The sequence below is a fragment of the Tachysurus fulvidraco genome, chromosome 14 (genome assembly GCF_022655615.1).
Source record: "Tachysurus fulvidraco isolate hzauxx_2018 chromosome 14, HZAU_PFXX_2.0, whole genome shotgun sequence".
NCBI lineage: Eukaryota > Metazoa > Chordata > Actinopteri > Siluriformes > Bagridae > Tachysurus > Tachysurus fulvidraco.
In genome coordinates, this window is record NC_062531.1 from 5,679,160 (window position 1) to 5,694,731 (window position 15,572).

Here is a 15,572-nt window from a genome sequence, read left to right on the forward strand (position 1 = left end):
GATAATAATACCAGTGTATATAAACATTGAGTTATAAGGATTAGCATAAGGAAATTATTTACAATTTCCTAAACATTTTTTTCATGTTCTGCTGTGGATGGACTCACCCACAGACTTTCACGCCTTCTTTGAACCACTGTTGCCTCAGGTTTATGGTCAGGTTTTCATCACAGATTATTTGAAGATTTTGGCAGGAAGGATTTAGTCTTGGCTCTGTGGTGAACTCGGAAATCGCCCTGACCTGTTAGTTTCTCTCAAACTCTTGGTTGCTTAATTCAACTCAACTTTAAACTGTTGTAGAAATGACATTATTTACATTTACATTATTTCCTTTCCAGTGTCAAACAAATGAGGACGAGGTTCCCTTCTGAGCTTGGTTCCTCTCAAGGTTTCAATGTCATCTCAGGGAGTTTTTCCTTTCCACCGTCGTCTCCGGCTTGCTCATTACACGAAACTGTTAGAGATAAAAATATTTTAAACAAACATTTAAAAAAAAATTCTGTTTCTATACTTCTGTAAAGCTGCTTTGCGACAACGTGAATTGTTCTAGATGTGGGAGTAAGTCACACATGTGCAAGTCACAAGTAAGTCTCAAGTCATGAATATCAAGTCAAAGTCAAGTCGAGTCTTTTTTTAATATTTGTCAAGCAAGTCTCAAGTCTCAAATTTCCGAGTCAATTCATTTGACTCAAGTCCACATCATTGCTCAAAACAAACAAAACAAATTCAACTGAAATTTTGAAATGAGGAAATTATTATTATTATTATTATTATTATTATTATTATTATTATTTTAAGAATCTATGTTCCTTAAAGTATTTTTCAACGTGTAGATGATATGACATGTTCAAAAGTGTGCCATGATAGCAACAGTACAAATCAGGAGGAACAATCTGGCAACCCTGTTCAGGAGGCGCTCTGCTGCTGTCTCTGAAGCGGCGCTTTAGCTCAGCAGAGACACACTACAGAGACACTGAGTGTGAGGTGAGACACATTTTAGCGACTCCACAATATTCGCATGGACGCTACAGGATTAATACGAACTGCAACACTGCTGTGGATACATATTTTTTTTTTACCACAATACTGACGTTTTTTTTTTGTTCTTCACATCACGTTACCAGACAGAGGAAGTTTTGTACGGGGACAAGCGGCTCGCGCATCATTCGGTTTTTATCTCCGTGCATAATTCTATTATTATTATTTTTTTTTCTGAGTCAGGTGTCTTAGTAAGTGTGCATGTCATTTATTTATTTATTTTTTAAAAAAAGGAGTGTGTCAAATCTGCATCAGGTTCAGCGCGTGTGTGTGTGTGTGTGTGTGTGTGTGTGTGTGTGTGTGTGTGTGTGTGTGTGTGCGCGCGCGCGCGCTGCTTAAGTAGTTCATCTCCTAGTGAAAAATCCTAGTAAAATGAATGGAGGGATTAAAGAAAGACGGATATCTTCACAATCCGTGAAGACAAATCAGGGATTTTTTTGAACTTTGTTTGTTTGTGTATTATTTATTTATTTATTTATTTTTAATTACCGGAGATACCTGGTGAAGGAGATCAAACACCATGAACAGCGTCACGGAGCTTGAAGACGGACCGCAGCACAAGACTCAGGTGAAATGAGACACAGCCATTTTTACACACTCAAGGTTCTCATCTAAACAGCATCATTCCTTCCTTCCTTCCCTCAGCTCACAGTGACAGGTGGAATCTGTCAGCATGATGACTAAACAGGCTGAACTTCCATCCTTTCCTCGTGTTCTAAGAAATAGCCATGACTATTATATTTATATTATTATTTTATCTGTTTCTTTTAATTTCAATTAATTGTTTTTGGTTTTTTTTAATGTTACCTACTTGTCTTTTCAGGGGAAAGTTTAGCTTATGCAAGCTAAAAGAAGTGGGTATCGTTCACCGGGTGACGTCACGGACTCATTTACATATTCACTCATCGTCATAGTCGTTTGAATATGCAAATGTGTTCCGTTAACATGAATGACAACAGAATAGCATTGATTGTTATCAGAACAGAAAGGAATACATGCATGATTTCTGACCACGTGTTTGTTTTGGTTACTTCAGGTTTCGACGGTTTCCTCGGATGCTAATTAGGTGGAACGATGACAGTTAATTTCTCCCTGTGTGAACAGGAAATGGCGTGCTGTGATAGACTTCCATCTGATCCAGGTGTATTCTCAGTATTCCCAGGACAGGCTCCGTAGCTGTATAGTGGCTCTGACCTGAATAAAAAAGATTACTCAGGATGAATGAATGCATATTTCACCAACGGTGCAGACGTCATTTTTCAGATTATATCTGTAACCGCTTTTCTCTGGAAAACGAACACACAATTAACGGCTCACTTTTCAATAAGTGTCAAACATCAGATCTATTGTATATGCAAGGCTAAGGATGTGGGGAGCAGAATCAGCAGTTAGACTAGACATAATCATGTTTCTAGGACATGCCATGAGGGCTGTATTAGTGACTGAAATATCCCACACTGTACACACCTCATACAGTAGTTTCAGTATTGGTTCTATGTGTCCTTATTATTGATAACGCTTGCTGGGGAATATCGTTTTGCTTTTGCCAGGGCTCTTGTCAGTGTTTAGTGCAGCCATCTCTTTGACAGAGTGTTCGAGCTGAGGATGCATTTTCTCTGCATATTGACGAATAGGAATCATGTCTTGGCATTGTTTTTTATGGAATAGAGAGGGACGTGCTCAATGCTTCAAGAAGATGAATGAATCGTTACACCCCTGTGTTTCTCTAAAGATCATTATATAAACTACTCTATTTAGAATGCTGTTTTTGGTTTGGTGACTATCCTTCCCCATAACCCTACCTGCTTTTCACTATCCTTCCCCATAACCCTACCTGCTTTTCACTATCCTTCCCCATAACCCTACCTGCTTTTCACTATCCTTCCCCATAACCCTACATGCTTTTCACTATCCTTCCCCATAACCCTACCCGATTTTTACTATCCTTCCCCATAACCCTACCTGCTTTTCACTATCCTTCCCCATAACCCTACCCGATTTTTACTATCCTTCCCCATAACCCTACCTGCTTTTCACTATCCTTCCCCATAACCCTACCTGCTTTTCACTATCCTTCCCCATAACCCTACCTGCTTTTCACTATCCTTCCCCATAACCCTACCCGATTTTTATATCCTTCCCCATAACCCTACCTGCTTTTCACTATCCTTCCCCATAACCCTACCCGATTTTTACTATCCTTCCCCATAACCCTACCTGCTTTTCACTATCCTTCCCCATAACCCTACCTGCTTTTCACTATCCTTCCCCATAACCCTACCTGCTTTTCACTATCCTTCCCCATAACCCTACCCGATTTTTATATCCTTCCCCATAACCCTACCTGCTTTTCACTATCCTTCCCCATAACCCTACCTGCTTTTCACTATCCTTCCCCATAACCCTACATGCTTTTCACTATCCTTCCCCATAACCCTACCCGATTTTTATATCCTTCCCCATAACCCTACCTGCTTTTCACTATCCTTCCCCATAACCCTACCTGCTTTTCACTATCCTTCCCCATAACCCTACATGCTTTTCACTATCCTTCCCCATAACCCTACCCGATTTTTATATCCTTCCCCATAACCCTACCCTGTTTTCACTATCCTTCCCCATAACCCTACCCGATTTTTACTATCCTTCCCCATAACCCTACCTGCTTTTCACTATCCTTCCCCATAACCCTACCTGCTTTTCACTATCCTTCCCCATAACCCTACCTGCTTTTCACTATCCTTCCCCATAACCCTACCTGCTTTTCACTATCCTTCCCCATAACCCTACATGCTTTTCACTATCCTTCCCCATAACCCTACCCGATTTTTATATCCTTCCCCATAACCCTACCCTGTTTTCACTATCCTTCCCCATAACCCTACCCGATTTTTACTATCCTTCCCCATAACCCTACATGCTTTTCACTATCCTTCCCCATAACCCTACCCGATTTTTACTATCCTTCCCCATAACCCTACCTGCTTTTCACTATCCTTCCCCATAACCCTACCCGATTTTTACTATCCTTCCCCATAACCCTACCTGCTTTTCACTATCCTTCCCCATAACCCTACCCGATTTTTACTATCCTTCCCCATAACCCTACCTGCTTTTCACTATCCTTCCCCATAACCCTACCCGATTTTTATATCCTTCCCGATAACCCTACCCTGTTTTCACTATCCTTCCCCATAAGCCTACCCTGTTTTGACTATTTTTTCCCCATAAACCTACCCTTCCCCATAACCCTACCCTGTTTTCACTATTCTGTTATATAACCCTACTTGCTTTTCACTATCCTTCCCCATAACCCTACCCTGTTTTGACTGTACTTCCCCATAACCCTACCCTGTTTTGACTGTACTTCCCCATAACCCTACCCTGTTTTGATGGTACTTACATAATAAAGGTACCTCGATTTAAGATTTTCAAAGGGTTTCTACTCTGAACCTTTTCTGTAAAGACTGTTATATATATATATATATATATATATATATATATATATATATATATATATATATTCATGGGTTCCATTTAGAACATTTTCACAGATGTTCTCATGTGGGACAAACTTAGTATAGGATGCTTTTTCTTCTTTTTTTTCAGTTTACTTGCCCCTAGCTGTGATAGTGTTCTCCACCGTGACCCTGAACAGGATAAAATAACTATTAATGAAAAGATGTTTCAGAATGCCAATACATTTTAACAACGTAGCACTGTAGCATCCATTTATCTTTGCAGGCTCGCATTCACCATCTACTGTAGGTGTACAGTATGTATTTTAAACGAATAGTACATTTAGGCATCCTTATTTCCTCAGCCATATAAAAAAACGGTCTTACATGTAGCCTACTGTGGACTATGTGCTATCTAACGATCAGCTACAGTAAGACGAAAAGATGTAGGTGTCTGTAGTGACATTTAACACCACTGGTTTATGGAAAATTGTGACTGCGTTGTGTTTTTGCAAGGACTGTCAGAGTTTATGTCCTAATCAGCCATTATTAAACATTGCACCACAGCGCTGCTGAATTCTTGACTCTGATTGGTCAAAACATGTTTATTGTTACCTCTGACAGAATTTCTAACCGTAAGAGAAATCACAAGTTTATTTAATTAGCTTGTTTCTGTAGTATCATCTTACACAGGTACATGAATGAATCTGCAGGCTAAGCCCTTTCTAACAGCCATAGCAGAAGATTTTTCACTTTTAAGAGAGTTCACTTTCCAGTTTCTCTTCAACATGCCAAGCTGCATTTTTTTGCAGTTTTTCTCTTCAGTTCAGAGAGCAAAAAAAATTGGAGTTGAGATGAGGGAGCTTGTGTTCACAGTTGTAAGTGTAAGTGATATCAGGGGCTTGTTTCATGGATGTTCCCTAAAATTAAACACGACTATAAACTGATAAAACGTAAAACATCTGTTTTTTTTGGTGAATAAAAATTGACAAATTGCTGTGATTCAAGAGTACTGGAAAATAATAAGCAACTTATAGACATATTTTTATACACCTGAGCAATTGAGGGTTAAGGGCCTTGCTTAGGGGCCCAGCAGTGGCAGCTTGCTGGATGTAGGAATCAAACTCACAACCTTCCAATTGGTAGCCAAACACTTTAACCACTAGGCTACCACATCCTTACTCATGATAATGGGAAACATACGGTTTCCATGTCACGCCGCATTGCTACAGTAATTCAGGCAAAAGGAGCCCCAACTAAGTATTGAGTGCTGTACATGCTCATACTTTTCATGTTCATACTTTTCAGTTGGCCCAGATTTCCAAAAATCCTTTCTTTGTATTGGTCTTAAGTAATATTATAATTTTCTGAGATACTGAATTTTGGATTTTTACTTAGTTCTCAGTTGTAATCACTAAAATTAAAAGAAATAAACATTTGAAATATATAATATCTGTATCTGTGTGTAATGAATGAATATAAGGCCACGTTCACACTGCCAGTCTTAATGTTCAGTTCGGATATTTTGCTCAGATCTGATTTTTTTTGTTTGGCTGTTCCATTACAGTACCTTTTAAAATGTGGCCTATATCAGATGCCAGTGTGAACTGTTTGCTGTTTCGAACTGACCCGCATGCGGAAACGAACAATAATAATGACGTCACACGCAGCACGCCGTTGCGCTAAAGTTGGCGAGGTTATGGAGGAAGTAAGCATTTTCGCTTTTCTTTCTAAATCTGTGTGTAATGGCAGCACAGAGACGCAGTGGTTTGAAAATTTTTGATGTCGAGGGCAACTTTTGATTATTTGATCCATTTTGTAGGCATAGTCACGTTTGTGTGCGTACTCACCGCGCATAAAATGTAGTGGGCAGTCGTGGCCTAATGGTTAGAGAGTCTGACTTGTAACCCGAAGGTTGTGGGTTCGAGTTTCGGGCCGGCCACAACTGAAGTGCCCTTGAGCAAGGCACTGAACCCCCTCCAACTGCTCCCCGGGCGCCGCAGCATAAATGGCTGCCCACTGCTTTGTGTGTGCGTGCGCGTGCGTGTGCGTGCGCGTGCACTTTGGATGGGTTAAATGCAGGGAAGGAATTCTGAGTATGGGTCACCGTACTTATCCGTATGTCACTGTCACTGTATAATTGTGACGAATGTAGATTGACGTAAAAGTCGCATCAAATCTGGTTGTTCACACTGCGTCCACATTGGAAAAAATCTGATTGGGGTCTGATTCAGGACCACATATGGTCTGAATCTGATTTGGGCTAAATTTGAGTTCACACTACTCCTGAAGAAGTCTGAACTGGTCACTTGACCCCCCAAAAAATCAGATTTTGGCCACTTTTACTTGCAGTGTGAACGGGGCTTAATATACAAGTTTCACCATATATATACCATATATATATATATATATATATATATATATATATATATATATATATATATATATATATATATATATATATAATGTGTGTGTGTGTGTGTGTGTGTATAAACTAGCATTTACTCACCTGTATTTCGAATGCTAATGCCATACCATACAACACACCCCGCTTTGTGCTGGCTCCTGTTGGATGCGCCGTAAGATATTTCAGGGCTTGCTAGTTAATCAGTGTGATTTCATCTGCCTGCCTGGTGTTTATTAATAAACTCCTCTCCCACAGGAGACAAACGGACTCTCATGGGATCAATAACACTTACCTGCAGTGGAGAAGTAGAACAGAAGGGCTTAGCATTTGATGAATGTGTCTTTTACTTCCGTCTGTTAGGAATTTCCAGTTAAGTGTGAAGGGACAAACACTACTCTGATGGCATTTTACAGGAAATACATGGCCAGCTGTGGTATGTCACAGGGTTTCAGTACAGACACACCTCCTTTTTTGGTCAGGAACAAAGAGGTTGATGAAAACACTTTAACAAAATAAACTCGGGTATAAAAACCATCAAATAACTCCTACTACTGTTAGTCACCATGTGGTGAAAATAAAGATGTTGGCTAGAACTTTCTGATTTTATGTCAAGGGTTTGCAAACAAAACCTGCTTCTAGCAGCATTACTTAATACTGACATGTAGATTTTTGGTTAACCAAAATATAGGACTGAACAGCATATCCCGTCTTTTACTTACCAATAGAGTAGTGAATACATGCGTAAACTGTCCATCACTTGATATGAGCATGAAGATGCACAGCTTCATTCTTATCATTAATCTTATTTAGCGTAAAGCTACAATAAGTGAACTCCGTCCAGGGTGTATCCTGCCTTGATGCCCGATGACGCCTGAGATAGGCACAGGCTCCCCGTGACCCGAGGTAGTTCGGATAAAGCGGTAGAAAATGAATGAATGAATGAATGAATGAATGAATACAATAAGTGATTTTTAAGGACATTTTGACTAAGCTTTCTAGTCTCCTGTCAGAAGAGTGTCTGTGCCTTCTGGTTTCTCTATAACATGACAATTTGTGTTTTGAATTATTCACTTCAAGAGAGAGAAAACCGAGAGAATGATAAAGGAAGTACTGTTTATATCTGCTATAATGTAAGTGATAACAGGAACTACATGTAGATTCTTTCATGGGTGGTTCATTACATTTAACGGTTAAAATGTGCAATGTGTTATGCTGGAATTTGCCTATATGGCTGTTATCAAAGCAGATTTTTGATTAAATCAAGCAGTTTGTTTAATAAATTCAGTCAATGCAGGTGTTGCTAAGTTTCTTGGTCTGGATTCAAGCATGTAACAGCTAGCATGGAACAAAAGTACCACAGTTGTCCTTCATTATCTTTCCTTCCTGTTGGTACAGCGCTTGTACTGTACATGTATTTGGAAGCAAGGCCTTTTCAGAGTACTTTGCTCTGAAAATTAGGTTTACATTAAACACTCAAATCATTAGACACATATGGAGAAAATGGTTAATGGTAACAATTCCAGCAGTTTTCATTAGGAAGTGTGTTGTTTCAGCTAAAAAATTGGTTAATTAAAGAAAAACAACCTCTTTTGTTGGTTACGTTTGGTACAAGAACTTGCCAAGAAGTGCTAATATCACTTCCATCAGCTTAAATTGTGGCAGCTATTAGAGTTCAGAAATTGAACCAGCAGTGTGAATTGCTCCTGAGGCGAAACAGCTTTTGTTGTAATGAAGTGGCTTTTAAAGCTCAGGCTGAAGACAATCACTGTGCTTTCTATTCATCAGCCACCTAGTACGAACCACAACTAATGCTTTGAGGTTAACTCAATCTCCAGCTTTGTGGAAGTAAAAGTATTACTAGCAGAATCTTATAAGTTGTGTGAAAACTTCTAGGGATTAGTTTTCCAGAACCCCAAACTGAATGCCAATTAAAAATCGCATCGTGCAGTAATAGTAAGCTTGATTATGTGGCGGGGAATCATGCGGCATGGGCTCTGCTTCCTGGCATGTTCTACTGTGTTATGTTGTGAAAATCAATCTTTTTTTTTTCCTGCACGTGTTTTTGCCAAGTTTTGCGTATTTTTTTTTTTTTTTTTACACAGTAAGGAGTTCCAGCATCACAGCTTCACTTTCACATCAACTGTAGATCTTGGATATGTTTGGATATTCCTCAGCTCCTAAGCTTTAGCTAGATAATCAGATGGGGAAAAAAAGACAGCTAATCATTAACCCATCAAGTGTGCTAATGTTAAAAAAACAAACAAAAAAAAAAACAAGGAACATCCATTTTCTGTTATCGGTATATTGTATGTACTGTAAAAATGAATTACAAAGAACAGTGGGACCAAGACATTGCATCACATCAACATGCTATAGCTGCTGGCATTGTTAAAGAGCTGAACTTTGTCGATTTGCTGAGTGAGTATGTGAGGCGAGTCTTCACTTTTGCTGTTATGATCACCTCCGGTAAGGTTTTCTGCTAGATGGCTTTTCCATTTTTCAGTTTAGCTGTGGAGGTTTTGTGTTCATTTAGCCACAGTGCATTAATGAGGTCTGGTTTTGGTCAGGGAGTTCTAACACATAGTCTTCCATTTCATCCCAAAAAGCTCCTTGTAGACATGGTTTGCAAGGTTCAGGTGAAAGAACTTGAATAGTCTGCACTTGAGCCCTGACCTCAACCCCACCTCTGTTGAGGTCAGGGCTCAAGTGCAAGCTATTCGAGTTCTTTTACATGAACCATGCAAACCATGTCCACACGGAGCTAGCTTTGTGCACAGAGGCATTGTCTTGCTGGAACATGATTGGGCTAGACCCCATTGTTCTATTTGAGGAAAATCTTAAAATTAGTTTAAGTATAACAGATGAATTATGAACCCAGTCTACTGGGGAAAAGCCTAGAGATGCTGAAGACTAAGGAGTCTTCAATAAGCATTTATATGAAGTTTGATTGGCCATTGCTCTGCCACAGACAATAGAATACATAGAACATGATGCCATGAATGTCTGAAAGAAGTGTTGTAAATGTATTTGTCTGTAGGCCTGAATATCTTACCAACGATGGTCATTTGCAAAACATATCGATACAGATATCTATAAACCTATACTAAGTGTATTGATGAAAGGAAAACCTAAAAGCAAAGTAGCAAACTTTTTTCCCCTTGTGGGTCAGATTAAAATATACTGTACCAAAGAAAGCATGATGCTATCATTCCTGGCCATTGAATTCGAGTTACAGCGTTGGTCTTTCATGATTTTTTGGATCAGTTTGTGAAGTGAAAAGCCAAATGCTGGGGCAAAGAAGCTAATTGCCTCTGGTAAGACTGTCATTTACAGTAAATAAGGCCAAAATTACTCAAATTCTCAGAATGGATGTGTAATAGTAGTGTGCACAAATCACTGGATCCCTGATCCTCAGGCTTCACCGTATCTCCGAGCGGTGAGTCTTAAACAAGGACTGCGTGCGAAATTAAGGTCTTACGGTCTTGGTTTTCGGTCGACAGATTCTTGAACAGTGTAAAACCTGGCTAGGTCTCCAGCAGAAGGATGGCTTTTGCTTCTCCATTGCTGTATGTTAAATATCTATCATCGGGGTATGATGAGCAAGAAAACCTAAAAACACTGAACACTGTACATCATTGCTATTAATGAGTTATTTGATTTTGTGTTTATTTCTTCATTGCTTTTTTGTGAACTCCTGGAGAGACTGAAATAATGTCAGCTGTTGGGCAAATCCCAAGATTTTCCCCACGGTATCGCTTCTATAGTAGAATCCACACAAATTATTTAAAGAAAGTGTGTAGATTTTTTTTGATACAGGGTTATGTTATGTGTGAAGACATTCATTGAAGGTTTTTAGAAGGAGTCTGGAGTGTCAGTGATGTGAATAAGTCAGAGCTAAAGATGTTATTTTTCAGGCAGAAGAGTTGTGAAGATGGTGGATTATACAAGAGACTGGTAATAACCGGAACAAACTGGTTGCATGGACATTCCACAATGTTAAACTATATAGGATGTTTTTTTTGTTTTGTTTCGCTATTTATTTATTTATTTATTTATTTATTTATTTATTTATTTATTTATTTATTTATTTATTTTTAATAATCACCAAATTGGAATCATTGACAAACTTCTGTGGCACTTGGGGTCTACTTTACTATCTACTTCTCTGTAGTCCTCTTCATGCCTGGCCACAATCACTTTGCCCTTTATTGACCCTTTTTTTTTAAATGGTATAATATTTTCCTTACTCAACCAGTTTAATCTAAAAGTTAAAATCAATAATCTATGTTAAAATAGTATTTGTTGAAGTCTCAGAGTCATCGGCATAGCCAATTAATATCACTTTAGATCAAGTTAAATATACTCTACTGACTAAATGTGTAGTCGGAATTTAATTGAATCTGTCCCCAAACCTGATAGAAGTGCTGTTCCTGAAAACCGGATACCTGATCCTAAATTCCAATTTTCCAGAGTTCCTATTTTAAGCTGCTGTATTTATCCAGACCCAGAACCTTTCCCAAAGGACACTCACTGAAAGCATCTGTCTTTCAGGACCAATCAATGTGAGCTGGAGAGGGTGTTGGATCTGATTTCCATCTGTAAGCACCACTTTATCTCTCATGCAATGATGGGGAACAGCGTGTGGTTCCTTCAAGAGCGAACGCAATAGTGGAGAGCGGGCATGTCTAAACCGGCGTCTTCATTACAGTGTGCCACATGTGTGTGTGTGTGTGCGGTACACCACAGGGGAACATAAACACAGCTGGAACCTACTCTACAGCAGTTCGCCCTCTGTAATACGGCTTAGTCTGCCGGCTCTGAAGGATTTGCTCATTAGGGCATTTATATACCGCTATACCGCTTACACACACGATCACTTTTACAGACTGCATAGATTTTCTGCAACGGATCTTATACCAGAATGAGATGAGAGTTAACCTTAATTCACACTTGTTATCTGGCTGTCTATCTTTTGGAGTGAAGATTATGAAGATTTATGAATATATCCTGCAAATACAGTATGTTGCAGCAATCCTGACAGGAAAGCAGACAGTTAGTTAGTTGACTATAGTTAGAACTAGTTAGAGGAATTTAAAGAATAATCCAACATTAATCCTGGCCAGTGTTGGGCAGTAACACGTTACTAGTAACGTGTTACTGTAACACAGTTATTTTGACAGTAATTAATAATCTAACGCATTCGTTTTTACATAAATTAACTCCGTTATCGTTACCATATGGTGCGGTTGTTCGTTACTTTTTTAAATTAATTAATTTTGGCTGAAGTCAAGCCTACAGCCTGACCTGTTTACAGCAGCGATGCATTGCAGGATTGGTGGATGCCAACCGCTGTAAACACGAAGACGCCGCACTGTGGGCGTGTTTCCGTTAATTCATGTATGTGCGGCAGTAACGGCGAGTCAAGGCGAGAGCAAGATGAGTTTCTCTAAGTGGAAAATGCTCATTATTTCACTTTAGTTTAGCATAAAGACAAATTTAGTTTAGTCAAATGTAAGCTGTGTCTTTCTCGTTCGAAGGTCCTGTCCATTAATGGGTAAATTTAAAGAATGTTCTTTAAAAAAGTAACTAAAAAGTTACCTTTAACAGTAACGCATTACTTTTTGGTGTAAGTAATCAACAAAGTAATGGAGTTACTTTTTGAATGAAGTAACTAGTAACGGTTTTTAGTAACTTAAAATTTCTTAACTTTAGTAAAATTTAGTAACTTTAGTAATTTCTTAGTAACTAGCACAACACTGATCCTGGCACATATAATAATATACAATGCCGGTAACTATGGAGTAATCAGAATCAGCTTACGGTAACTATGGAATAATACATTTTAGCGATCTTGTGAACATGGAGGATGCAGCTTTTTTTTTAGTGCAGTGCAACAGGAAGCGCATGCATTTTAATCAGCATGTTTTGGTTCCACGTTATATAGAAGTTCATATCACTTTATATCCATGTAGGATATCGCTCTGACTGATTCAGCTTTTAAAGCATTTCTATTTTAATTGGAGTGATCTCTTTCAGCATGGCTCCGCCCCCATTCACCAGGCATGGGCCACACTGGATATTTTAATGAGCATGATGATGTAAATCATGTGTTTTGACCTTTAGATTCACCAGACCACATCGATTGGAAGATTTTGTGACGGTGGTAATCAATGGTTGGCCATTGGGGAACAATGCTGATCAGTGATTAGTCATCATGAACTATTGTGATTAGCATTTGATCCTTGTAAGTAATTCTGATCAGTAATTGGTCATTGGGAATAATGCTGATTTATGATTGGTGAGTAGTGTTTTTTTTTTTGGGAATACTGATGGTCAGTGATTGGAACAGTGATTGGTTGTTTGAAATTATACTGATTAGTGAATAAATTGTTTGCAACAAGTGGTTATTAGTAATAAATTGTTTTCAGATTTTATTTTATTTTTTTTAACTGGCTGCCAAATCTGACGATATCGGGAGCGAGTTAGTAACACTGCTAGAAATCGGCTTCTTAATTTTCCACCCGCTTCGTACGGATTTCATAATGAAAAACTGAGATACATTTGCTCTTCATTACTAGCATGTCATTTTTGTAGTGCACATGAAGTCAGAAATAAACATGACAAGTTGGTGCACTTATAGCCACTTACCGGATGCTTATTTTGCTATTCGATGAAGTGTTACTTTTACAATGAAAGGCCCATTTGCAAAATTACTGCTTTACTGGACCAGGAGGTGCAAAGCAGTGAAAAAATTAAAGGGTAATAATATCCACACATTGTTCCTGTAGTCATTAAACCAGGGCCAGTGGTTTCATGGAATCTATTATTGAACTCATCCATATGAGACTCCTTCACACAAATGTAAATAAAGGAGAAAACTGCATTGCAAAAAATACATTTTAAAAAGCACAACTCTTTGTCTTCACCTCTCACTAATCTCTAAAGCTGAATCTAGGTTTCATCAGTCATGACGTGCCTTTTACTGTTAGTATGTCATACGATCTGCGTGACGTCTCGACGACATCACATAAAGGAGGTACAAAACGGCACCGATCTCACCGATACATTGACATCCGAAGATTTGTACACTGAACACATTAGAGTTAAGAACGTGGAGCGCAAATTTTGACACTAATAGAGGGGGTGGGGGGTGCTGGGTCTGCTCAAACAGGAAGCTTGTTTCGAACCTCAGAGTGACTTTGACATCTGCCATCTGGGGCTGTGGACACCAAGATAGAAATCAGGTGTGGACAAACCAATTAGTGCCAACATTCAACAGCAATAACAAATTGTCATTTTATCAGCCTGGGACATAATAGTCCAAATCTAGCATCCTAATCAAGGACAGAGAGAGACAGAGCAAGAGAGAGCAAGAGAGAGAGAGAGATCTGCCTCTATATCACTCACTCCATTTTGCCTTTGTCAAATGTTAAATGCTCATCACAATTTTCTTGGAAAATGAGGTAAATCTCTCGAGGCATCCACTTTATTTGAGAAATGCAATCAGGAAAAAAAAGTCTTAAATGGATTTCCAAGTGGTTGTTTTCTTTTAACCAGTGTCCAAAGGCAAGACAACTCGCATTTTAGTCATGTACAAAGACAGTTACACAAGAACACACACCCACTCACACACACACACATGCACAATATACAAGATGATCTTGTAGGGTCTCGGTTCTCAGTGGAGCCGATAAATTCATCACTGAGAAATATGGATGTGTGTGTGTGTGTGTGTGTGTGTGTGTGTGTGTGTGGGTGTGCCTTGCTAAACCGGCAAAGCTCACTTTGTTGCATGATGTGCAGTATTTTGCTATTTATTTGAATTTCCATGAATTTACTAGAAGAATTTCTGCCTCTAAAGCAGCCACTACCTTAGCCAATCATTAGAAATGCTGCATTCATGCAGGTTTTGTAGGAATCTAATTTGCAATTCTCAGACACACAGTCATGCTCTTGTTACACACTTTTCTGGTATGAACCGTTAATGTCAAGTGTGAATGACATGCCTATGAACAGTAACATTAAAAAAAAGCTTGCATGTATATGGACTGGAATATATAATTTCAAAACGGAATTTCTGCCCATGTGTACATCGAGTTTCTTTGTCATGTCACACTCCGAAGTGGTGGATAATGGCTCATGTAAAAAATAGGCATTCAAGATATTGTGGTTTCAGAAGTAAAGCTCTATTTACCATTCTTGCTAGGGGCAATATATTCATAGAAAATTTGAGTTTTTTTAGACAAATATTTCTATTAAAGTAAATAGTGAGTAAAGAGTTTTTGCTTTCTAAGATGCCCCAAAATGTGTTGTCTTCATCCAGTAAAGTGTGTATGGTATATCTGAAAAGAGGTGATCTGATGTCCATTTAATTTGTTACTCTGAAACATTTTAGAGAGTTTGACCTTGTCAGGTAGGAATTACCACTTTCTATTATTTAGCCGCAGTGATGATGCATCTGAGGCGTTCACTAAATTCCAGGGTTTTTGTTACCACGACATAAAGAGGGCGTTTCTGGAGGTCCTGGAAAAACGCCCTCTTTCCAAAAAATAAAAGCATACCTATGTTGGTGTCAGGACCCGGACGGAGGTGGTATGGAGACAGACCCGTACGCAAGATAGCTTCAAATGAAAGGGGTTTAATACATGAGGAAGACAAACATAAACCAC

At 38.8% G+C, this 15,572-nt stretch overlaps 1 protein-coding gene across 3 annotated transcripts in view; it reads left to right on the top strand.

Moving 5' to 3' along the window:
- The first annotated feature begins 898 nt into the window (after positions 1-898).
- LOC113645511 (fibrinogen C domain-containing protein 1-like) overlaps positions 899-15,572 on the top strand; it is an 88,284-nt gene continuing 73,610 nt past the window's right edge. For 2 of the 3 annotated variants that reach the window (XM_027151152.2, XM_027151148.2), the window contains exon 1: positions 1,309-1,606. In XM_027151152.2, coding sequence (XP_027006953.1) covers positions 1,559-1,606 — 48 coding nt within the window. In that variant the 5' untranslated portion in view covers positions 1,309-1,558. Of the gene's footprint in view, positions 985-1,308; positions 1,607-15,572 lie in introns of those variants that run through there. The other variant, XM_027151151.2, reaches the window with a different exon arrangement.